This window comes from Magnolia sinica, chromosome 4 (genome assembly GCF_029962835.1).
Source record: "Magnolia sinica isolate HGM2019 chromosome 4, MsV1, whole genome shotgun sequence".
NCBI lineage: Eukaryota > Viridiplantae > Streptophyta > Magnoliopsida > Magnoliales > Magnoliaceae > Magnolia > Magnolia sinica.
The window spans coordinates 20,794,165-20,820,019 of NC_080576.1; the positions used below are offsets into that span (position 1 = coordinate 20,794,165).

Genomic DNA, 25,855 nt, shown 5'->3' on the forward strand with positions numbered 1-25,855 from the left:
AATGTTGACCATCGAAAGAACAGCTTAAAAGAAAACAGTTAGCAATCCAAATTCAACGGATAAAATCAGATGGTTAAGATGAGATCTACTTGGTATGATTTCTGGGCTATACTGATGGGTTCCATGATTTGGACGCTCTGGATTGATGCGCGTATGATAAATTTGTGGTGGACGAGTTACAATGTTTTAAAATGGTGAAAAACATGGACAAGTAGCAGGATGGTTGGAATATTAATTGTGGTTAATGCTACGCTATTCTCGCCTGGGCCGGCAAAAACTGTCTTCGATTCAAGAACTTTACACGTGTCACTCTAGGACAAGATCCGTACGATTAAACAAGTGGGTCCACAAATGTGGAAGGTTTCTTTGTCTTCGTCCTTTTTTAATGTAAGCCACCGATCGATGGCCCAAACGGTGTGGCTTTTGGTATACAGACTCCGGTTAGAAGGGTCAGTGTAATTGACGATCCAGATCTATTGCAATTGTGCCGCATAGACTACTAGTTCCAGTGTGTAAGTCAATAGTTTTCTGTGACCATCAAGACAATAAAGCGGCATGCGTGCTAATACACGAGCCAACCTTCATCGTGACAACGGTGCACATGTATGGCATCGGAAACACGTACATAGGATAGTATCGAATGGATCTCGCTGGTCCTTTTATCAGGTGGGCCACACAAGTCCAACGAAATGGAGGCTTATGAAAGAGTCGCTCGCCCAAGGAGGTTAGGGGCTTACTATCCTTTTACTAATAACTTCAGCCCGAGAGGTGACGCGACCAAACGCTCACTTCCCCAAAATGACTAATTTGACCCTAGTGATTTTGGAATCAGATTGCGTGTAAACTCCATGACTAAACTCTGTGGGGCCCACCGTGGATATGTGTCTTATCCATGCCGTCCATCCGCTTTTCACAGATCATTTTAGGCATGAGCCCGGAATTAAAGCATATGCAAAGTTCAAGTGGGCCCCACCGCAGGAAACAGTGGGGACAGTGACGTCCACCATTGACACCTTCCAAGGGCCCACTGATGTCCATTTGTCATCCAACCTGTTCATATGGTCACACCGTACATGGATGAAGGGAAAGACAAATATCAGCTTGATCCAAAACTTCTGTGGCACCCAGGAAGTTTTCAACAGTAGGTGTTCAATTCACTGTTTCGTGTGGTGTGATCCACTTGAGGTTTGGATATGCTTAAATTTTGGTATCATGTCCCAAAATGAGCGGGAAAAACGGATAGACGGAGTGGATAAGACACATGGGCCCCACAGAATTTACTCTGGTGATTTTCATTTTATTCAAATGGAACTCCAAAAAGTTTTGAACGGGCAAAATAGAATTATCTTCATTCAATAAGGCTCTTTAATGTCGGAAAGTGATTTTCCTTGTGATATTTAATACTCGGGCAGGTCCATTAAATGGCCAAAGAGATGGGGTGAAATGACAGTTCTGTACATGCATCTTTTACCAACTACAAAATGAGAGTAACCTAGCCCAAAGTCACAGGGGCAAAGCAGTCTTTTTACTCTGAACATTGGAAGAAGAAGTGGACAGGTTATCTTCCCTCATTGGGTTCGGATTTGCATCCGTACAGATTTTCGAGGCTATGATTTTCTAATTAGGGTGTGATTTTGTTCTCTAACTTTGATTCTTTGGTGCTAAATTTAGATCTGGAACAGGCACCAGACATATTCCTTACTGGGTTGACTCAGTAATTACATGTGCCAAATTGAATGGTCTGACAACGAGTTTATGACGTTATTTCTAAAATTATAAAAGGTCGGTTCTTCCCCGAGTAATTGGACAATGAGCTTTACTAAAAAGGTTGCAAGTGACGCCTCCGTATGTGTATGGCATCCAAACTGTCCACAAGATTCACCCCACCATGAAAGTTGGATTCATCAAAAATCAGGCCCAAATCCCACCATCATGGGCCACCACGTGTTTTTGGGGGGTCCATCTTGTTCTATGGTATGGCCCGCCTAATATTTGGATTGGCCCGAATTTTGGGGTATTCCATCATCGTGGCAGGGCGTACGTAGCTCGGGCTTAGATAGCACACGATCAACACAGTGGGTCCATATAGGCAGTAGGGCATAAGTTGTGAATGAGAAACTTTTAGAATAAACAATTCTACAAGGACTTTCAGAGGAACCGACCTCAAATAGGAAAGGGAAATGGCCCGAAGCTAGAAGAAATCTCTCATATTGTAGTTCGCAGGATCTCCACTCACAGTAATCAGGACCGTTCACTCAGTAGGCCCGTCAATGATACAGGCCAAGCCTCATCAGTGATGGGCCACACTGCAAAAGGCGCACCATTTGAATCATCCAGTCAGCCCACATGGGCTGCAAAAAGCCCAAAGTTCCCTCCCATTCAACTAGCATAGGCCCATTACTCGGACTAATAAAATTGCATGCAGTTCTTGTAGTGGACCATCCTCGGTGGCACTGAGGATCATCCATTGTCTGATCGGTCCAACTTCTGCAATTTGGATCATCCACAACAGGGTCCACCGACAGAAGATGGGGTCTACGTAAAGTGCGGGTTTCATAGACCACGAAACTTGGAAGGCTTTTTCCCCCTCTTGAACTCAAAAGAGAGGAAGAATAATAACACAAGAGGTCATCATTCGAATGAAATCCTCTTTGAACTTGGTCTGAATGAAGATTCGTAGACCATTCATAAATAATTAAATATTAAAATAAGTATTAAAGAGATGAATAGCTAAACTATATAAAAATGAGAGAAGCTATAGCTAATTATTTAACTATTAGTGTTATTATAGTTTTTAAATTTCTAATCATTGACAGACAGACCTCATTTGGAAGCATGTGCATCAGGGACTATTTGCTGAAATTGGGTTTTTTAAATATACATGGTGTATAACTTACTCAAGAGGGTGAAATATTAATAATAATTTATATACCAATGTTCCACTTAGAGCTTAGGATGCTCAATTAAAAAAGATTAGGGCTTGGATTATAGGTAAACATAGGCACTAATTGATGTTTCCATGACCTTGAGTTGTTTATAGCCTCTGTCATTGATTCCTTAATATCTTACTAATAAAAAGGTGGCTGGTGGAGCTGTTGGTGTCACTTTTACCATTTCTTTTATACTCCTTATATTCATTCCACAGACATTTGTATTCAAAATAGTGGTGATTTTACTATTTCTTTTTTATATATTTCATTCACAGCAAGGTAAGTCAACATTACTATTCCGTATTCAACGGAATCGTCCATGTACTAACTGCACCTGAGCATAAGTGGATAGTGCTCGACGCGAACCTAATAGAGATATTACAGTATGCATTGGCTTGCATGTCTGTAAACTTGTGGCCATTTCCAATTTTCTACCAAACAAGGTCTTCAAACCCAAGAATGTAGATAATGATGTGTGTGTGTGTGTGTGTGTGTCTATATATATATATATATATACAGGGTCTTCAAACCCAAGAATGTAGATAATGACGTGTGCACACACACAAGTGTGTGTGTGTGTGTGTGTGTGTGTGTGTTATGGCTGCGTTTGAATGTAAGTGAATTGAATTGCAAACATTTAGTTTCATCAAGAGGAAGTGGCAAGGATCAAAAAAAGCATTCAGATTGCAGTTATGCTTCTTTTGAGTCTTGACTTGAAAGTAATGTAATTGAACTTAGAGCTTGGGAGTCCAGAATGCTGATGTGAATGCTGAGGAAATTATAACAGTCCAACTCAACTAGATAGTGCATCCAACACATCCTATACGTAAATGCATGAACATGTACATAACAGACATGTCAACTGATTCAGCGTGTGTAGAGTATGACTGTCAAGCTTAACGGGACTTGAGTCCAACTTCTATGTTGAAATAAAATGCCAAACAACATATAAAATTTTGATGCATAATGCTGCATTATGCTGATAACCTATGTACTAGGCAATCAGCATTCATAGCTAGAGCCACATGGAAAAGATGGAGTAAATCCACAGCTCTATCATCCTAACCTGGATACTAAAAATAGCCATTGAATAGATACACTAGCATATGGTTGGTTACCAGGTACATGTGTGGAGACCCTAGTTACCAAAAGCATCAACATGCCCTAGCGGCCAAATTATTGGGAATCAAAGCATTTATTTCATACATAACCTGAAGTATCGGGAATTATGAGATGCCAAGATTCAAGCAACTACCACAGTGGTTGTACCTGCTGCTGGTAATTGTGCTTATTTAACACAAACTTAAATGAATTACCTGCATGGATGGCCCTGGAAAACCATAGAAATCACTGTCTCCATACTGGTATTTATAGAGTATTCAACAGAACGGGAATGGCACGGCACGGCACGGCCCTCTGAAAAGAAAAATAAACTAGTAAGTGAGCAATATGTGACAAAATGTATTTTATAGATAACTGAGCAATATGTAACAAGACAAGATGTATTTTATAGACATCCATTTCTATTGGGCCTACAAACATGCATCTAATATGCATAAGGTACTGTGATGTTAATACATGCGATCTCAAACTGTGTATTACTGATAACAATCCATGTAGTTGGCAAGGAACTTCAATCTCAATAAAGTTTTTTTTTTCTTTCCCTTCTTTTTCTTTTTCTTTCTTTCTTTCTTCTGAACCTAGGAATTCAATTCAAATATTTGGAAAACAATTACTCCATTTGTCTCAATGGATGCCACAAGTGAGCTAGATAGGTACTTCTGGGTAGTTGAAAAACTCTGAAATAATTCAAAACCTCAATTTGGGACTTGAAAACATGGCCTCCTGAATACAGGAGGGTTGTGTAACTTGCATCAGGTTGGCAGCAGCTTGAAACTTTGGACATAACTTTTATCATGAATCCTGACAATAGCAAAACAGGATTCTAGTAGTTAACCCCAATTACTTGGTATAAGGCTTAGATGATGATGATGATGAAGATGCCGATGATGTTTCTACAGCCACGTATAAAAGACGGGCATACCGAAGTTAACCACCTCATCGGATAATGCACTTGATTAGGGCATGCAAAAAGCATTCATGGCCCATCCAGCCTAAATTGATCACGATTTACAAGATTATACAGATCCTATGAAAACATTCAGATTGAAAACAATGCCAAGGACAGTAGCAACAGAAAACAGCTATGAAACTAGAAAACACCTGTGGCTCAAAATGAATGCTAAAGTAAATCCATTTGATTGCACAAGTTGACCTATGAGAAAATATATGCTAGAGATAAAACAAGAGGAAGAAAGAAGAGTCCAAACAGTTATATCCATATTACCGTAATTTGATGACAATGACAAAGCAATCTATATGTAACAATAGTAAAGCTAAAATCAGGCCTAATTGAGTAGGACTGTTAATGTGTTAGGTTCAGTCGGAAATTAATGTATCCATATCTGAGCCCAACCAAGATAATTGGATTCAGATCCTGTCGTGTTCAAGATAGGGCTACCCTGTATATGAGGTAATGGATCCAAATCCACATGCGTGCGTGTTCATGTGTGTGATCGAGTTGGATAATTGGGGTATCCAAATATCAGATCAACAGCTCTACTGTCCTACAAATGAGGGTCCAAATCCAACTGAACTAGACTAGGTTCAAGTGCTTGACCACGTTTTCCAAGTTCAAACTTTGAAGATCTCATGATATATTCTGTTTTTCTCTTTTACTCTCAGGATCCAAATCCTATATTCTTCTACTTCATCTACTTGTATATGAGGTATTGGATCTGAATCCAATCATACTTTCATATCCCACTGAATCCTATCAGGCCTAATATTGAGCACGAATTAGGAGTCAAGATTGGGTGTGGATCCAGAATCAGATCTATAGTCCAGCTCCATATCCAAATCTAGGCCCACATCAGAAACATGGCGTTTTCTTATGCTTTTCTAATAACAAATATTAAATAAAGGATAAACTAAAAGAGAATCATATATTTTCTCATCGAGTAGCCAACCCAACCCAATCTCTAATCAGATCCGAGTCTGTGGACCCGAATCTCGCCCAATTATTGATCAAGCCCGAAATCTGTATGCATATCTGATTAAACCTAGTTGGATACTTTGGGTATCTCCGGATCCCACTAACACAGAGATAAATGAGGGTCCAAACCTGATAAACTTGAAATAGATTGAGACCTTGACCAAGCTTTCCAACTTCAAAGTTTGAAGATCTTATGACATATTCTGTTTTTTATTTCTTTTACTTTCAGAGTTTTCCGAGTCTTTTCTTCTCCTTTTTTTCCCCCATAAGACTTAGCCATCCCCTCAACCTAAATCCTTTGACCAAGTTTAGTTGTCTCGGTGAGTTTTCTCAGTGTTCAATACAGTCATGTCAAAGAGAGGTTACCTCTAATCAATCCCACAGTGAAAAACTTCAAATTATCTTGAATCTCAAAGTCATCCAACCCCATAGTTTGAAAAGCTTCAGACGATATGGGATGTTCCTGAGTAATAAAATCACAGAGAGCATTGCCATCAAGGTACTCACAAAATCTACTACTAAGTTGTAAACTAGAAGGAAAATGGCTCACAAGTAACATCTCCCATCAATACATGAGACTGGAAAACTTTACTAACAGCAGGCTATCTATACAGAAAGACTAATAAATTCATGATACACTTTCCAGCTTCCGCAAAAAATTAGTTTCCAAATAAACAAAGGATGGACAAACCCATCACTAGAGAATGAAGACAGCAAAGGCTATATTGCCTGAGTACGCTGTGAGAGTGAACAGACCAAGTGTATTGAAGTAGCAGTGCTGATGGTCTCGATGCATGGGAGATACGTTTCACATCGCTGTTAACCTTTCCTTCAATCTCACTCATGCATAAAATTAAACCCTTCTGAGGTTCTCAAATCTGTGCTTCAAGTAGCCGAGCTCGCCCAGGGTTGAGCAGTGATTCTGACATCGTCCATCCCTGCAATGGCACCATTGAAAGGATCATGTTATTTAATATACCCAAACTGTAAATGGCACATCAGGATAAGATAAATACAAGCATATTTCACTGGGTAGTTTGCATGTGCCTGTACTTCCCAAAACAGAGCAGTGTCAATGTTATTAGACATAGCTCTAGGACATTTTATGATTTTTTGGAGACATCCTCTTGTTTTTTTCTAAATTGTTGTCTTGGACACAAGTTCACCCATTGGTTAAGCAAGAAACATAATTTTTTATTTCTTATCTTTTGGTATTGTTTATAGGAATATGATATTACCACCCCCAAATTAATGGGTCATTCCCAATAACAGTAATATGGTCACTAAAGATATTTTTTAAAGGCATGCACAGGCCAAAAAATTATATATATTAAGACCAAATTACCCCTTACAGGTCGACATATAGTTTCCACATTTATATACTGTTTCTGTATTTTATTCTACATGCACACAAACTTCTATTCAGTAAAATAATATTAAATAATCTTATGCACAATGCCTTTAGTATTATCATATACTGTGGTATATTCCAAGGATGGGTTTCCAAAGGTCACTGTGTTTTACTCTTTGTATCCATGCCTAATTAACAAAGTAACTTTTTTTCCCGGAGATCATGTACTTCTAGCTTTTTGTTATCTTTACATTTGAATATTAAATATTTTGTATTGTCATATAAGGCACTGAAGCATCAGCATATCAGGCATTTTCGAAGCAGACACGTGACGAATCCTTGTGTCAAGTTACATAGAGAAAGAAGGAAAGTTTTGACAAGTCACCTGTTCTGCAGCTTTCCTCTTGAAAAGCTCATATGAAATCTGAACAATCTTGCAAGTCTCGGCGATCTGAGACTCAAAATTGGTAGTTGTAGGAACAAGATGGGTTGACAAGGATCCACCAAAGTCCAATTGGTCAGTTGCACCATGCTGTCTCCAAGAAGAATTCTCGTTTGATGAACGGATGAAATGCAAAAGCACATGTGCCTGTAATGCTGGATATATTTTAGCTAGCAGACACCAACAAGAGCTTTTCCCGCATCCAAGTAATATACAAAAGCAAAAACTTACATGAAAAGCTGCTTTTAGAATGTCATCTGACTTTGATAGATCTTTGAACAATGCATACACATTACCCTTTGTAGGATTATATGTGACTATGTATTTTTCTTTCTGCAATACAAGAAAAGAACTCTTCAATCCATAAGAGACAAGAATGATGTCGTTGAATTATCAATGTCATTTAGAAGATGGTATAAGGGAGGTCTTGAATCATACCTCAAACAAGGGCTCTATCGCAAGGAACATAGCTGGCTCCTGAAATGCATCCCCAAATCTTGGTCCTGCAAAACAGTTAAAGATAGACAAGAAAATAATCATTATATATGATACCAAAAAATAGTAATTACAAAATAAAATAAAATAATCTACATACCTAAAACGATAGGCCTATCTTTCGCCCATGGGAAACTGAAGATGTTTTCCCTTGAATTTGCTTCCTTCAAGGAGGGAACATGCCCTGCAAAATAGAAAGATGGCAAAGGAGCCATTTGAGAGGAAAAACATTGGAAGAATCAAAATCTACCCAGATTTCAGTCTTTGGATATCTGATGTCAACTTGGCCCATCTAATGAAAAACTCAGCAACACAGATGGGTGGACGACGGGAAATGGGAACTGTAAAAGGTATGTACGATGCGGCAAAGAACTGAGTTTGAAAAGATAGCGTCCCTGTCGCTGTGTACCATGTAACATTTACATTATGTGAGAAATTTAATAAGTTACTAAAAACCTAAGAACATGAGTTAAAGAAATAATAAGATAACATAAAACCAAAGAGAAGAAACTCAGACTGGTGGATGAATGGGTACAGGAACCTGGAAGCGTGAAAAGCTATGTTTGAGATAGTTGTAGTTGTGATCGATATTGTAAAGGTTTAACTTTAAAAGGCTATGTGCATAATGTTTAGCATAAGAAAATTAAGAATATTTACAAAATTAAAAACCAAAAACTAGAGTTGTAACTTATAAATCATAAGTTAACATAAAAACCAATGAAAACCCAAGGGAAATAGGCATTTCCTAATTCTGCTGCAAAAACCATGTCCTAGTTTCCTGGCAGTATAAATATGCACACAAGAACATGTTTCTGTCCATCTCAGTTGTTTTGATCTCTTCAAGGGGATAAACTTCCAAAACTCTGATTAATTTTCCATTGATTCATAAACGATATAGCATCTACAATTTTAAGAAAACAATAACAGCAACCCAAGTCTAAGCACACTTAACCACTAACCCAACTAATTAAAAATAGTCATTAGTGATCTCTTTGAGGGTATGAACCTCCAAAACTCTTATTCTTTTTCTCTTGATTCACAGGTCATGTGCCTTCTACAATCTATAAGGGCCTATTTCATAGAGTGGAATCGATGGCAAACCAAAGAAAATCATAATCATTGTTTAATGATTATTTCCATTGGTACTATTCAACAATGAAATCCATATTTAGGGATTTCTTTGTTTTAGAAGTGGAAATCTCAATTTTGTTAGACAATGGTCAAACTTGTCTCTCATGCTAGAGAAATGTAAAGAAAAAGCTAATGATTATTCCATGGAATCCATTCTTTTCTTTGCATATCAAAAAGGTGAAAACATCTAACCAAAGGAAAATTCTTTGTTTTCCTTTCTTTTCCATTCTTTTCCTGCTTATCAAACAGGCCGTAAAAGACCATGAAAGCTATAACCTAAATCCAACAATACTAAATCACTAATCCAACTTGTTAATAACAGTCATAAGTTAACAACAAGCAATATAAACCCTACTGGAACTCACTTCACTCAAATAGTAAGAACTTAGAAACTAGAAAATAAAACCCCAATAATCCTAAAATACTAAATTCTGGAAAATTTTAAATTTTAAAAGAAGTATTGGGAAACACAACATTCACTGGCTCCCCGTCCTCAAGGTTGCTCCTTCCTAGACCAAAAATGGCATTTTTGTTTCCTTATTATTGTTACTATTTTTTTTAAAACCATTCTATTGTTGAAGGCTAAGAATAAGGATCTAAGCCAAAAATAATTTTAAAAAATATATATACAACCAAAGAACTTAAGACCATACAAACAGCAGAGGCTAGAGCACATCTAATGAGGGGCATTACAGAGGGAGCACAATACATATCATCTAAGTTCACCCTTCTAAAAACCACATCTGGCTGCTTGCAACAGTTTCGGAAACATCTATCATTTCTTCAAAGCATCTTGTTATTATTTCTGCTACTGTCTAGCAAGCCAAAAAAATCTGCAACCTTCGCTTCAAACTCAAAATTAAGAAGAATATTGCCCGCTTTTAATGAAAAATAATGTTGAATGATTTCAATATTATAATGAATTAGAATTATCCTAGAATGATAGTCTAGTATGGGAGGCAGAGGTTTCTTTGAAGGGAGTGAAATGAAGAAGAAAATAGGAAAAGACTCACATCACACAAATCAACGAGGTTGATTTTAGGGATTTGTCCCTCTGCAAGAGGAGGTCTCCTCTTAAAAAGGAAATTTTTTTTCTTCATTGATGTTCCAAGTCATATATCATCTATAAAAACGTGTATATCAATGTGTTGCTTGTGTGTGTATAAACCATAACCCCAAGCCAATCTTAGCCACTAATCTCTATTAAATCTCAACCCTTGAGTATCCCTAAACAATCCAAAAAGTATTAAAGAGCTTAAACATTTCTCAAAAATCCTAAAACTCATGAAAAATCTAAAAACAAACCAAAAGATCATTAGAACTGATCAGCTGCTCCCGTGGACAAGTGGGTCACATCAGATGGACCCAACAATCATCCAATCCAATCACCGCCCAATTTAGGTTACATCAGAGCTTTCCCATGGAAGGGCCATAACCAAATAATCAAGCTGATTCGAGAACCAACCATCCAATCAGCAACTTGAAAATGGACAGATAGAAAGATGGGCAATGGTCCACATTTACCAGGTAAAAATCCATCAATCGGACGGTTACAATTAGGACTGACCAATATGGTGCTTCAGCCAATCCACATTGTAGAGCCCCATAATTTGGATAGCCCCAACCATATTAAATGTAAATCACATGTGGTGGCCAAGAAACATTTTGACACTTCGCCAAAATATGTCATGCGTCCATTTAAATTATTTTTAAAAAATGACAATTGAGGGTTTCTCCTACTAGCCAAGCAACAATACCCAACCCGTATTTTGGCACAAAGACTTTTTATGATACAGAATCACAGATCACCTCTATAACAAGGACGTGAATTGCCTGAGAAAGCCTTTCACAGGAACTTCCTGAGACGGGAAGCTAGGTGGGGCCCACCTTGATGTTTGTGAGAAATCCACTCCATCCATCCATTTTGTCTAATCATGTTAGGGCATGGACCCAAAAAGGAGGCAGATCCAAAACTCAAGTGGGCCGTACGATAGGAAAAAGTGGGTAGGAAAATGCCTACCGTTGAAACCTCCATAGGGTCCACCGTGATGTTTATATGCCATCCATACTGTTCATAAGTTCATTCTGACTGAGATGAACTGAAAACACAAAACTATTAGCCTGATCCAAAACTTTTGTGGCCCCGCAAACATTTCAACGATAGAAGTTCAATCCTCACTGTTTCCTGTCTTGCGGCCCACTTAGAGTTTTGCATCTGCCTCATTTTTGGGCCCATCACCTAACATGATCAGACGAAATGGATGGACAGGATGGATTTCTCAGAAACATCACGATGGGCCCCACCTAGCTTCCTGTTGCAGTAAGTTACTGCGAAAGGCTTTCACAGGCAATCCACATCCCTGTAATAAGAGCAATGATTGACAACTGAGACAACTCAACATACCGGTCTTGAGGAAAGCCTCCACTGCCATAGTGAATCTCCCCCTGTTCAAAGTATGCAAGACAACAGATTTCACCTGGCGAAATGCAGGGACTTGCAACAGTGAGCAGGTTTCAGTCAAATTTCTGTGAAAAAGAAGTGAAAGATCTTAGTGATTGAACAACCAGACCTCTTGGTATGAGCTGAGAACATATCCACATGATAGGAGTGCAAAAGTGGCCACCAAGGAAGGATTTCTTTTTGAGATCATGATGCTCAGTCCAGTCCCCAACTTTTCATGACATAAATTTCAAGATGGGATCAGTACCATGGTTACAACTGGGTAATGTATATTTGTTAGTCACCAAATTAGTATGAGCTGTGTGTTCTGCAATACTAAAATATATGCATGGACAAAAGGTCAACGAGTTATTGGCCACTTTGAGAGTAATGATACAGCAGTGTCACCAGGACAATTCAATACTAAGATCCTGCAGTTGAAAATTTGTATATACAGATTAGACGTTGGTGATTATTGCAGTTGCACATGGGAAGAAAAGATCCAGAGGATCTAGTAAATAAAACATGAACTTTTCTCAAGATGATTAGCTCTTGCTCACTGGACATGCAGTTAAAATTATTAAACACTTGAAAATTAAATATTCAAAGCTCAACTCTTCCTTCCACGTTCTTCTTTCAATATGTCACATGTTATGCCATGTCAACTTATTGGCAGTAAAGTCATCTTGTTTCTCAAAAATCTCTGTGCAACTAGATTTTTCTTTGAGATTAAATAATGTGCACATGTGTCTCTTACTCTTGTCATGAGATGAAAGTTACGAGATAGGTCTATGCTATGGTACTCTAGGTGTATGTGCTTTTGGGCCTATGACTGGACCCATAGGTACATACACCCAGTGTTCGAGTTGTCGGTGTCGCTACAAGTTTCGCTGGCCGGAGATAAAGATATAATATCGTTATCGCCGATAATATCGCCGATAACCGGAAATGCAGGGAAAAAGGGGGAAACATGGAGAAAATGGTGGAATTTTTCAGTGAAACTTCAGGATATGCCCAAATACATATATTTACATATTCAGGAAGAAAAAATTTGCAAAAAGAATATATTAAATTAAAAGTTTTCATTTAATGGGGGCCAAAAAGCATGCGTTGTTGTAAGAAATCACTCAAATAGTAATCAAAATGAGTTTATATAATACAAATGCAAGCTTACAACAATTAAGACATGCAAAAGTAAATAAATTAAAAAAATACACATTTCTGGCCATTTTTCATCTCCACATAGAGTGACGAGGTGGCTCGTAATCATTGTCTGGATCCCGTGGCAGTTGAGAGTAGTACTGTTGCCCAACATATTGGCAGTACTGTTCCCAAGTCATCCTCTGCTCGTACCAATTGAGGAACTCTCTTATGTACCTCCGATAATCATCCTCCCCAAACTGTACGAGTACGCCTAGACGTGGGAATTGCGTGACATACATCGATGGCATTTCCTGAGCGGGGTACTGAGGGAACAGATCAAGTCTAACCCCGACTCCTTGATAGTATTGCTGCCAGTCGTACGGGTATTCCGAATATCCACCTGTCAAAGGGTCATGACTCGAAGAACTATCTTCTGGCTGCCTGTACTCATGGGTAGATGAGCGTGTCAGAGCTGTCACGGCCATACCCATGATATCCCCCATGAGCATAAGGTGGGACAGAGGTGGAGCTCCCCCGATCTGAACTTATGTCCATAGATGACAAGCTGCGTGTGAGGGCATCAGCCGCGGAGCGTCCGGCTTTCTTTTTCGAACGACGTTCGAACATATATGTGGGCTCCGATGCTCTCGCCTTGGATGGTGGACGAGATCCATGGTCCATGTTCTGAGTGGCATGGTCAAAGCTTTGCTCCTCAGTGAACTGGCCAACGGATCGTTGGCTCTGAGCCGTCGTATATCCCCCACCCCTGCCACCCCTACCCCCACTAGTACCACCTATACTAGTGTCGGTGCCTCCGTCCCCTCTCTCATCACCGTCGTCATCGCCGTGGTCATCATCATCGCTGTCGTCGTCATCCCCAGGACCAGTGTTGAGTGGGGGTTGAGTCTCATCATCATCATCACTCACTACGACTTGATGATGGGGTGAGGGCCGTGAAGATGCTTCCTCACCCTCATTGGAACGTGCCGAACTCCTCACCAAAGGATCAAAGGAGTCTGTATCCGTCTTTTGTTGGCTTAGTACCTGATTGACATTGATACCTAGAGCTGCTGCTCCCTTGGCTACCTGTGGAGAAGGGCCTCCCTCCGCATCATCTAAATCAGCTGATTTGACCCACTCATAAAGTGGGTCTTCATCATCATCATCTATCTGTGCCATGTTACCTATAGACAACAGGTCCAGTGGGTCCTGATTTTCCTCCATGTCTCGATCTACCCTCAATTGCCTCTCTTAACTTCATATTGTAGTGGCAGTAAATGAGCTTTTGCAGCTTCTCATATGCCAACCTGTTCCTCTTGCTGGTGTGTATGAGTGACCATGTGCTCCAATTCCTCTCACACGGTGAGGAGGATACAGTCTGTGCGAGAACACGGACTGCTAATAACTGCAGTGCGAGCGTGTCGACTCCGTACATCGCCCACCACTCACCTATATATCCATAAGGAGCTTAGTTTAGTATGAAGTTTAAACGAAAAATGCAATTACCTAATTATGTTACCATACTTACATGGCATCATTGTTTCAGTCGATGCTTTTGCTAATGCAGATGAGAACGTACCCCTCGCATCCCTAAACCGCAATAACTGTAAACACGGATTCACAGGTCATTATTTTTAATCACCCATATTTCTAGAGGCTATAAGGAAGAAAATTTATTGCATTACCTGGTTACCGAAATCTGCATGCGCTGTTGATTCTGGGAACAATCGTTCAAACACCTCGTGGACAGCCATCGTCAAATTTTGATTCTCGTGGAGCCGACGTTTGTAATGAAATTTGGGATTCAGATAATATGCTGAAACCCAAATATTAATTGCTCAGCTGTATTAACATGCAAACAGAAGTGATGCTTAAGGTACTCGGTTGTATTAAGAAACTTACCGGCTTGGTGGAGTGGATGCTCGAGGGTCCTGGTCCATCGATGATCGATGATACTGATCACCCATTGATACGAACTGGGGATTGCAATCATTATTCCTTCTCTCATAATTCTCATAAGCTCATACATTGACCCCATCGAAGGCCACATCTCATTGTCTACGACTCGTAGGACCTTGTACATCGGATGCAGAAAGGAAACGACGTTGTGAACTTTTTCCCAGAAGGAATCGGAAAGCACTATCTTCGAACATGTCTTTGCACCATCGGTCTTCCTCTGATTCCACTCCATGTATTTCTCGGATCTGAACAAATTTCTCAGACCCACGCGGTGCCTATATAAGCTGTCGAGTGCAATGAAGTTCGTGGCGAATCGTGTCGTGCCTGGTCGAACAATGTCCCCTCGACAACACTCACGCATTGCAGCCAACAACCATGAGTGATTGTATATAAAGTTTGTCACTCTCCTCGCATCCTGGATAGTCTTCTTGACAGAATCCCTCTGGCCTATCTCCTCGAGCATTAAATCAATGCAGTGTGCTGCACACGGGGTCCAATAGAGATTGAACTTCTTCATCAATTTCTTCCCCGCCTTAACGAACGCACTGCCATTGTCCGTCACAACTTGGACAACATTATGGGACCCAACCTCTCTAATCACTCTTTTTATGAGAGCATATATGTATTCGTGCTCTTTTATTTTGGCCGATGCATCAATGGATTTGAGGAAAACTGGTTGTCCTCTACAGTACACCATGAAATTGATAATGGACAATTTCGTGGGTCCCGTCCACCCGTCACACATGATTGTCACCCCGTACTGCTTCCAGTTTAGCTTGAGTCCACGTACCCAAGCTTGCATCTCCTCGTGCTCCCGATCGAGGTAGACGCCAAGAATCTCCTGTGGCGTGGGAGGCTTCACGCCGGGCCCGGCACGCTGCACCTCCTCAATCATATTTTTAAAGTGAGGACTGGCTGCTGCATTTGCTGCTATATGGCTCGAGATGAACCACCTAGATATAGCACCACCTACTTTCTCCATAAGCCCCTTGCTCCACATATTTTTTAATCTTTTTTTATTAACACCTGCGATGGATGCATCTGGGACACGAGCGCTTTGCGTCCGTTGTATGACATGCCCGCTGCCTCCCTCAAAACGTCTGCTGGTCCCACCAGTCTCATGTCGGGACGTCCCAAACGACGGCCTACTCTCATCAATCCGTCTTCTTTGCTCCCTCTCCCACTCTGAAGCTCGAGACTCATGAATCACTTGTCTAAAATCACTCCTTTCTCGAGCCGTAACACAATCATCGGGGTATGCGATCACCTCATCGTCGTCGTCATCATGCTCGTCGATAGCACCTACGCCCCGTCTAGTGCCTCGTAGCTCTTCCCTCATATCCCTCTCCCAATCATTTTGTTGCAGCTTGCGTGACTTCGCTTCAGTCAACACTCTTCTCATCTCCTCTCTCACTGGCCTTGTTACACTTGGACAGTCTTTCACGTTCTTGTATCCCCCTGCAAAATGTTCTTTTAGCCTAGACACTCCCCCACTCCGTATCACTTGGCCACAATAGTTGCATATGGCTCCATATTTATTCCCCTCCACTGGCCGTCCATGTTTCCACCCTATGTCCCTTGCTCCTCCTTTTCTCGATCCAGACGACATTGTGCTCCCTAGTAGTATACAAATTTGCAATAATCGACAAAAAAAAAGTGCGGATGGATTGAATTTTACTTTATGAATGCATGTGCATGTGCAGCCCCAGCCTCATCCACGACAGTGCGGTCCTGATTATGGGGCCCACCTTGATGTATTTATTCTTCCATCGCAAGTTTGATGCATGGAGCATTCACATTTGGCTCACCATATCAATGGCTTAGATCACTGAATCATGGGCCTTACTTGTACAAGTACCAACTGTAACCTGAACAAGTCAGGTTCCTAAATCGAGCATATTGCTTCATCCTTCAAAGCTATTGATGGAGCATTAGATCTAGAACATTGGTAACTGAATGGATGGATGATCCAAGCCAATTAGAGGGAGCGTCCACAAATTCAATGGCAATAACAAGTTCTCTGATCAAATACTGAGAATATCCGACAAGTATCGAAAATGGGCTATGGACCCTCAATAACAGGTCCCAACACATGAACGGTCCAGATTTTCTAAACGTGCACACGTGTAAAGAGATGAGAGGTGCTTGATGGCAAACATAAAAGCATTTAATCAGGTACTATACAGCTAAAGTGCACCATACTACTAATAGATGCTTAACACTTTTTCCCTAATCGGGTCCCACCATTGAAACATTTATAAGGCCCACCATTATGTATTTTTTAGATCCAACCTATTCATAAGTTAACATAGAAATAGATGAAGTGAAAACAAAAATATCAGCTTGATGGGAAACTTCTTTGGCCCTGGGGAAGTTTTGAACGGTGGATCACTGTCCCCATTGTTTTATATGGTGGGGTCCACTTGAACTTTAAATCTATCTCATTATTTTTCTCATGCCATAAAACTCTCTCTCTCTGAATGGATGGACGGTATGAATTCAACACATGCATCATGGCAGAGTCCACAAAGCTTGGTGACGTCACTTCAGTGACGCCCTGGAACAGATTGGCTACTCCCCCTGAAACCAGCCATTGGCTGGTGGTCGGTGCTCTATGGGACCCACCATGATGTATGTGTGTCATCCATGCTGTCCATATATTTTTATATATCATTTTATACATGATAAAAAAAATGAAGTATATCTCTATCTCAAGGGGACCACATTACAAGAAACAGTGTTGAATGAATTTTGACCATTAAAAACATTTTGGGGGCCATAAAAGTTTTGGATGAAGCTGATATTTATTGTTTCCCTTCAGCTGGGTCTTTATGACCAAACCAACAGATTGTATGTCAAATAAACAGTACAGCGGGCCTTAGGAGGATTTTAATTGTGAATATCCATTCATTATTTTTGTCCTGTGGTGTGGCCCACCTAAGATTTATATTCCAATCATTTTTTGTATCAAGCCCTAAAATGATCTGTAAGAATGGATGAACGGAATGGATGAAAAACATACATCATGTTGGGGCCCACAAAGCACCGACCACCAGCCACGGTGCTGGTGTCAGGGGGAGTAGCCAATCCGTTCCCAGCGCCCTGGCGGATTCGGATGGTGTACCCCCGGGTACCCTAAGGGCCTGTTTGGCCGGCTGGATTAGATGGGCTTAGGTGGGATGGAATTGCATCTGGTCCTGTGCCAATTCCACGCCATGTTTGGGAAGAGTGGAAAAGCTTGGAAGTAGGCCAGATGGCATCGTATTGGGTCCCGTGCTAATATCACTCAATGTTAGCAAGTTGTGTAGGTCCCAGCATGATGTGTGGGCTATATCCACATCGTCCACCCATTTTTCGAGATCATTTTAGAGCATGGGCCAAAAAATCAGGTAGATCTAAAGCTCAAGTGAACCCCACCATAGAAAGCAATGGGGATTGAATACTTACCGTTGAAAACTTCTTTGGGACCACATAAGTTTTGGATCTGCCTCATTTTTAGGCCCATGCCATAAAATGAGGTTAAAAAACAAATAAACGGTTTAGATATAACACGTATGTTACTGCCAATAGTTTCAAATGATGGTGGGTACATCCTTTCAATGTACCACCGTATTACAAACAAAAAAGGGAATTACGCTAATCCCATGATAACAGGGAACAGTCCCTGCCATAGGTAATGAAGATGTTTTTTGAATCCCATCCCACCTAACACCGTGGGATCGGTCCGGCCAAACAGGCCCTAAGCGTATTGAGTAAACTCTGTGGGGCCCACCTTCATTCATGCATTTTATCCAACCCGTTCGTCCATTTTACCAGATAATTTTAGGGCTTTAGCCAAAAAAAAGAAGCCTATAAAAATATCTTGTGGACCACACCAAAGTAAACAGTGTGAATTGAACTTCTACCGTTGAAAAGTTCTTGAGGGCTACAGAAGTTTTAGATCAAGATGATATTTGTTTGTTTCCCTTCATCCATATCTGTTAGATCCTATGAACAGGTTGGATGAAAAATAAACATTACCAGGTGCCTTAGAAAGGTTTCAACGGTGGAAATAAATATTTCCACTGTTTCACGTGGTATGGTCCAGTTGAGGTGCGGATATACTTCAATTTTGGTCTCAACGCCTACAATGATCTTTAAAAACGTATGAACGGCGTGGATGAACCACATGCATTTACGGTGGGTCCAACAGAGTTTACGGTATGGTTTGCATCTAAACATCACTGTTGAAAGGTTTCAACGGTAGGAATTTTCCAAACCACATTTTCCTTTAGTACGGCTCACTTGAGCTTTGGATATCTTTCATTTTTTTACAAGGAGTCCTAAAATGAAATCACAAAATCGATGGACGGAGAGGATTTCTTACAAACATCACAGTGGGCCCCACCTGCCCCACCTGAGTTAGCGGACGGTCTTCGGCAGGAAATCCGCGTCCCTGGTCCGCACGCTACAGAGAGGGATTTGGCTACTCCCCTGCCGTGTTCTGTGGGCCCCACCATGAGGTGTGTGTTTCATCCATGCCGTCCATCTATTTATATAGATAATTTTATGATATTTAGAAAAAAAAAAAAAAGGTATATCCCAATCTCAGTTGGACCACATTACAAGAAACAGTGTTGAATGAACTATGACCATTAAAAACTTTTTGGGGGCCATAAAGATTTTGGAACAATCTGATCTTTGTTTTTTCCCTTCATCTGAGTTTTTATGAGCTAATTAACGGATTGGATGTCAAATAAACAGTACAGTGGGCCTTAGGAGGATTTAAATGGTGGATATCCAATCACTATTATTTTCCCGTGGTGTGGCCCACCTAAGTTTTAGATCTACCTCATTTTTTGGTTAAAGCTCTAAAATAATATTTAAAAATTAATGGACAGAATGGATACAACAGATGCATCGTGGTGGGGCCCACATAGCACCAGCATGCACCCAGAGCCCAAGACGCCAAAGCTCGTGGTGGGGTGGTGTGCAACCAAGTGAGGTTGCACCGTCCAAGCCCACCTGTGGGGTCCATCATGATTTATGTATTTTATCCACTCCGTCCATCCATTGTAACAGATAATTTTAGGTCTTGAACCTAAAAAATAAGTATATCCAAACCACAAGTGGACCACACCATAGGAAACAGTATAAATTGAACATTTACCGTTGAAAATATCTTGGGGGCCACAGAAGTTTTGGATCAAACTTCTATTTTTTTTTCCCTTCATCCATGTCTGTGTGAACTTATGAACGGTTGGATGAGAAATAAACATCACTGTGGGCCCTAGAAAAGTTTTAACGGTGGAAGTCATTATTCAAACTGTTTCCAATGGTGTGGTCCACTTGATCTTTTGGTGCCATTAAATTTTGGTCTCAACCGTTAAAACAATATGGAAAAACGAATGGACCGCATGGATAGACTAGATGCATTCTCGGTGGGCCCCACAGCGTTAGTCAGTACGATAAGAGCGTACCGCGTAACCGAGTACGCATCTGCCCGCGGCCCTCCCGATCCCCAAATCGCGATAAAAACCCCAAATTCCCTCTCCCCTTCCGAAATTTTTGAAATTTCATTCCTTCCCACCGATTTCTCCGAGATTTTTTACCCGAAAGTTTCTCTCCCTCATCCCAAATCAAACAAAACCTCTATTTTGGTACAAGATCTCGGCCTGCAAGCGGTTTCCGCAACTTGCAAAGGATTTTTCGACGAAAAAAGAAGATATTTTTAGGGTTGAATCTTACCGGAAATGTCGATCTGCACTCAAGAGCAGCTGAACTCGCGTCTTCCTCCAAATCCGGGCGAAAAAACAGGTATTTCTTATGTTTTTTGTGATTTTTTCGCTGACAACCCCATCTTTTATCTATAAAAGTGGGTTGGTGGCTACAGTTCCCACCCGTGTTTGGTGGGAACAGTGATATGTCGTCCTGATCTTGAAAATATCGATAATATCGGCGAGATTTCGGCGAAATCTGGAAACGAAACAAAATATTGGGGTTTCGGTGTCGCCAGTGCAGCGACACCGAAATTATCGGCGATATTTCGATAATATCGCCGACAATTTGAACACTGCATACACCTGGGCCTTATGTGTTACGGACATTAACCTTAGCTTTTTTTTTCCCTTTTTCTCTTTGTTTTATGCTTTCCCTATTAGCTAACTAGTCTTTCTTTAGTTTTTCCTTCCTAATAAGGACATAATGTAATCGTACCTTCCCTCCTATTATTATAAATAAAATAGAGTGAGACATCCTTACCCCTATGAGCTCTCTTTCTTTCATATTCTCTCTTCCTCTCTTTTTCAAATTTTCTCCTCCTTCTCTGACATGGTATCAGAGCCTAAGTGCTCCTAGGGCTCTTCCCTTCTCCTTCTTTCTTGCTTTCTTTCTTTCTTTCTTTCTTTCTTTCCTTCTTTCTGGTATTTCTTTAGTTTTTCCTTCATAATAAGGGCATATATGTAATTGTACCTTATTAGAAATAAGAAAGCACATAGGACATCCCAGCCCTATGTGCTCTCTTTCTCTCGTATTCTCTCTTCCTCTCTTTCTCAAATTCTCTCCTCCTCCTCTGACAGGTACCAACTGCCTACTCTTCCCATGGGCTCCCTAAATGTTTCTCCTCTTACAAACCCATCTCCCATCTCTACTAATTTCCATAAACTTCTCTCTTAAATTCTTCAAATTATTTTTTTCTAACAATCTGATTTTAGTAGTGAAAATATAACAATTAGCTCTAGGCTAAATAACCAGAACTGAGACCTTGATGCAACCAGATAGTTACATGCTACCTGATCAAATACCAGACAATTAAATTGAAAATCAGACACAGATCAGGCCCAACCAATGGTCCAGATCAAAGATCTATCAGATCTGACCATCCTGATTCCAGATTGTACATATGGACCTCATCAAGAGGTCCTGATTGTTTCGTACGGTGACCTGGAACAGATCAAGGGAGGATGGATGAGGCATGTAGACCTGATTCAATGGTCCAATTGGTTCTTGTCATCCACCAATCCTATCACATTGCCCTGATTGATGAAGCAAGTAGAGAATTAAGCAAGTAGAGAATTATGTTAAGTCATTTGGTTATTGAATAATTAGGCCTTTTATGTCTTTTGTTAGGGGAATTGACCAAAACATCCTCACTTATGAGCTGATTGTGAATTGCTCCGTAATGGCATTTTGGGTATTTCCCATTAGATTAGGGTTTCATGATGTTGCTAAGCTATATGAAGCCTCATGGGCATGCAACCATCATTATAATCATGCTAAGAATGAATAACATTTTGGTAAAATTATCATTCCAAGTCGTATAGCACCCTTCCCACGGTCTTATTCCTTATATGCAACTAGTCTGCACTATTTTCATGTTTAGGTCTGAGGAAAAATGCAATTCAGACTGGATTGGCAGATACCCATTGCACTAGAACTCCAGCAAGAATGTAGGTACAAAAAAGCTGAGAATTGATTGACTGCACTACGATGATATACATCACATTACAGCCACATAAATGACAGGAGAAATTTAGCACCCAATGGTTTAAACCTTCTCACTCCAACACTGCTAAATCTAATCCATTCATCTACAATTCCAGCAGAGGGGGGTTGCATTTGAACAGCATACCAGATCTGCAATATTGGCAACGCACTCTCCTTTAGCAGTGACATCGCCAATATTTTCTCCTTTAGCGAAGGCTTTATAGATTGGAGTATGAGTTGATGTTGACGTCACAGCAGCAACATTCTATAACGAATAAACTATAAAGATCAGGCTGGAATATGGAGTTTCTTTGACAAAAGGTACAAAGATCAGGCTGGACACAGTTTCTTCGACAAAATGTATACAACACAGGTAAAACAGTTCTTACTTACCTTTGCCACATTGGCTGCACATGCCAATGGCAAGAAAAGATGTGGCATAGCAGCCGTTGCCAACTCTACGCCAGCTCCCAACTCCATTACAAGATCACTCGCAAACCGAAGCTGAAGCACATTTCAATTTTCAAGCTCAAGTATATCTCTTTCTTTTTCTTTTTTCTAAAGGGAGCAGTAATTGACAAAAGTTCAATGAAAAAGTGTAAGATGTAAAAGATGCATACATCATTTTACCTGTTTCAGATCATTGTCAAATTTCTTTCCTTGCCGTGCAAAAAGCATTTTCCCAACACGGCCAGCCCCATCCTATAATAAAGAAACTATAACATAAATGAAATACCCAAATACACCAATAAAATGAAATGACCCACTTGAAACTATTGGCCTCAAAACATAAATAAATCAAAGGGGTTTTTGCAAATACCTAAATCAATAATGGGGTCTTTGCAAGTACGCACATCAAAAAGTTGACTTTGCAAATGACCACAACATTAATATGTCATTATTGCAAGTACACATTTCTCATTAGTTTTTGCTAACGATTGTTAACTTCTGATTAATCTTTTTAACATGACGAAATTAGCCCCATCCTAAAATGCACCACATCCTCACCCTTTGAGGGTTAAAAATCAAAACCAAAAACAAACACCCTAATCTTTGCACAAAAAATGAAAAACCAAAAAATGGTTGCCCGATCTCCTCTTCACCTCTTCTCTCCCATTCTCCCTCCCTCCAACTACTGACCTATCTTTCTTTTGTTCACAAAGCAGAACAAAGACGAACAAAGATGAAGAAGAAGAAGAAAGCATAAAGGGGAAAGGAGAAAAAAGTGAGAAGACAAAAAAAGATGTCTTAACGGTAAACGCTTTTTTTTCTTTCTTCTTTTTTCTTTTTTCATTTTTCCCCCTCAAGATTTGGAGGAATTGTTTGTGGGGTTCATCCATGAAATCAACAACGTCCACCTATAACGCCCCACAATCAATGGTGATGTCAAAAAAGAAAATCTGAGGTTATTGTTTATACCATTCATACTAACTGGGCATTTTCATCATCTTATGGATATGGGCATTTTCATCACCATTTAACTATTGTTAACCGAAGTTGAAGTTGTGAAAATTTGATTGAACATGGGTATTTGCAATAACTGGGAATTAATGATATAGTTATTTGTAAAGACAGTTTTTTTATGTGGGTATTTGAAAATGCCCTATTATTAATGTGGGAATACGGTTCAAGTTTCAACAAAAGGAAAGGGCGTGGAATAATGAGTGCAAGCTGTGATGAGAGATGAAGAACCACTGAACTCTATAAAACAACATCATGTTGATGCAGGACAATTAACTACTTGCTCTAAAAGCTCGAACTGTTAGAGCTGGCGAATTAATCCTTTTATCTCATAGCCCAGGCCCCACATCGCATGAGAGGACCACGGCCGAACCCCCCTCGTGGGCCCCAAATCACGGGTACCACTTCACATGAGTCACCCGCCTCACACGGGCCGCCCACCCCGAGTGTGTCCCCGCATCCCACAGCCTACCCCACTCGAGCCTGGTGTGAAATGCGCATTAATGACCCCTGGTGAGTAGTCTCGAACACAAGACCTCTCCCATGGGCCCCAAATCACATGGGTCACCTACCCCGAGTGTATCTCCGCATCCCACGGGCTAGTAGGCTACCCCACTCGAGCTCGGTGTGAAAATGCCCCTGCATTAATCACCCCCGGTGAGGAGTCTCGAACACGAGACGTCCTGCTCTGATACTAATTTGATGCTGGACAATTAACCACTTGCTCTAAAAGCTCGAATTGTTAAAGCATGGCGAATTAATCATTTTATCTCATAGCCTAGGCCCCACAACATATGGGTTAGGACCTCGGTCAAACCCCCTCGCGGGCCCCAAATCACATGGGTCACCCACCCCGAGTATGTCCCCGCATCCCATGGGCTACCCCACTCGAGCCCGGTGTTAAAATGCCCCTGCATTAATCACCCCCGGTGAGGAGTCTCGTAGGCTACATGTACAGATAAGCAGCAACGGCAAGGATCCAAATAAAGATAACAAAAAATAATCAGACTGCTTAATCTTCCAATCAATTCAAAAAGTTGAATAAGACAAGGGATTCAAAAGGGACTAAGCCCACTAGTGACACACAAGAATAGAACAGTATTGGACAAGCAAAGCTGGAAGAAAGAGGTTATTATAATGCAAGGAGAAAGCATCACGACAACTTATTCCAATTTTTACAATCAGTCAACAATCCAACAAGTCGGAGACCAAGAACAAAGCGAGTTAGAAGAAGTGAGTTGGTACAAGTTGAAGGCTCTAAAAGGGCAAGGGGAAGGCTCAAAAGGGCATGGGTGGTATTAGTAAGAAAGACTTGATGACCTATGGTTTAACTGAAGTTATGGCCCTTTACAGAGTGGAATGGCATAAAGGATTTGTAGAAATGCCAAGGAAGATGTAGAAGGAGATAGCTAGAGAAAAAGAAAAGGGACGTGTAATGGTGTAGAAGAATAAGAGGGAAAAGAAAACCCCTCTCAAACCCTAAGCTCCTTTATTTTATAAGAGGATTTTATGAGTACAAACCATGCATGGCCATTGGGCCTTAGCAGGCTGAGCCCAATTCTCTAACCTATTCAACTTTTGTTCATAACTTATTTAACTGTGTGTATCTACTTATTCAACTATGTACAGAATGCACTTTAATACTCCCCCTCAAGCTAGAGCATATATATCAAACATGCCTAGCTTGCTACTAATAGACGTTCCTTGTGGATGTGGCAGAGGCTTGGTGAATATGTCGGCTAACTGTGCCTTGGATGGAATATATTAGGTGAGAATTTCCTTAGTTGCTATCTTCTCTCTAATGAAGTAACAGTCCACCTCTATGTGCTTCGTTCGTTCATGGAAAACTGGGTTGTTAGTTATATGAGACTCTAATTGATTATTGCAGTACAATTGCATCAATTCTTCTTTGAAGCATTGAAGTTCCCTTGGAAGCGATTAAATCCATAATAGCTCACACACAGCATGCCCCATGGCCATGTAT

General features: G+C 40.5%; 1 protein-coding gene across 11 annotated transcripts in view; it reads right to left on the bottom strand.

Moving 5' to 3' along the window:
* Nucleotides 1–3,592: 3,592 nt before the first annotated feature.
* The window catches only part of LOC131242717 (protein root UVB sensitive 6-like), a 36,265-nt gene continuing 14,002 nt past the window's right edge, over nt 3,593–25,855 (bottom strand). For 2 of the 11 annotated variants that reach the window (XM_058241544.1, XM_058241545.1), the window contains exons 3-12: nt 23,041–23,112; nt 22,804–22,914; nt 22,556–22,675; nt 11,975–12,076; nt 11,809–11,881; nt 8,374–8,457; nt 8,217–8,281; nt 8,010–8,111; nt 7,722–7,933; nt 6,544–6,923 (exon numbers count right to left, since the gene is read on the bottom strand). In XM_058241544.1, coding sequence (XP_058097527.1) covers nt 6,839–6,923; nt 7,722–7,933; nt 8,010–8,111; nt 8,217–8,281; nt 8,374–8,457; nt 11,809–11,881; nt 11,975–12,076; nt 22,556–22,675; nt 22,804–22,914; nt 23,041–23,112 — 1,026 coding nt within the window. In that variant the 3' untranslated portion in view covers nt 6,544–6,838. The other 9 variants (XR_009169696.1, XR_009169695.1, XR_009169697.1 and 6 more) reach the window with 9 other exon arrangements.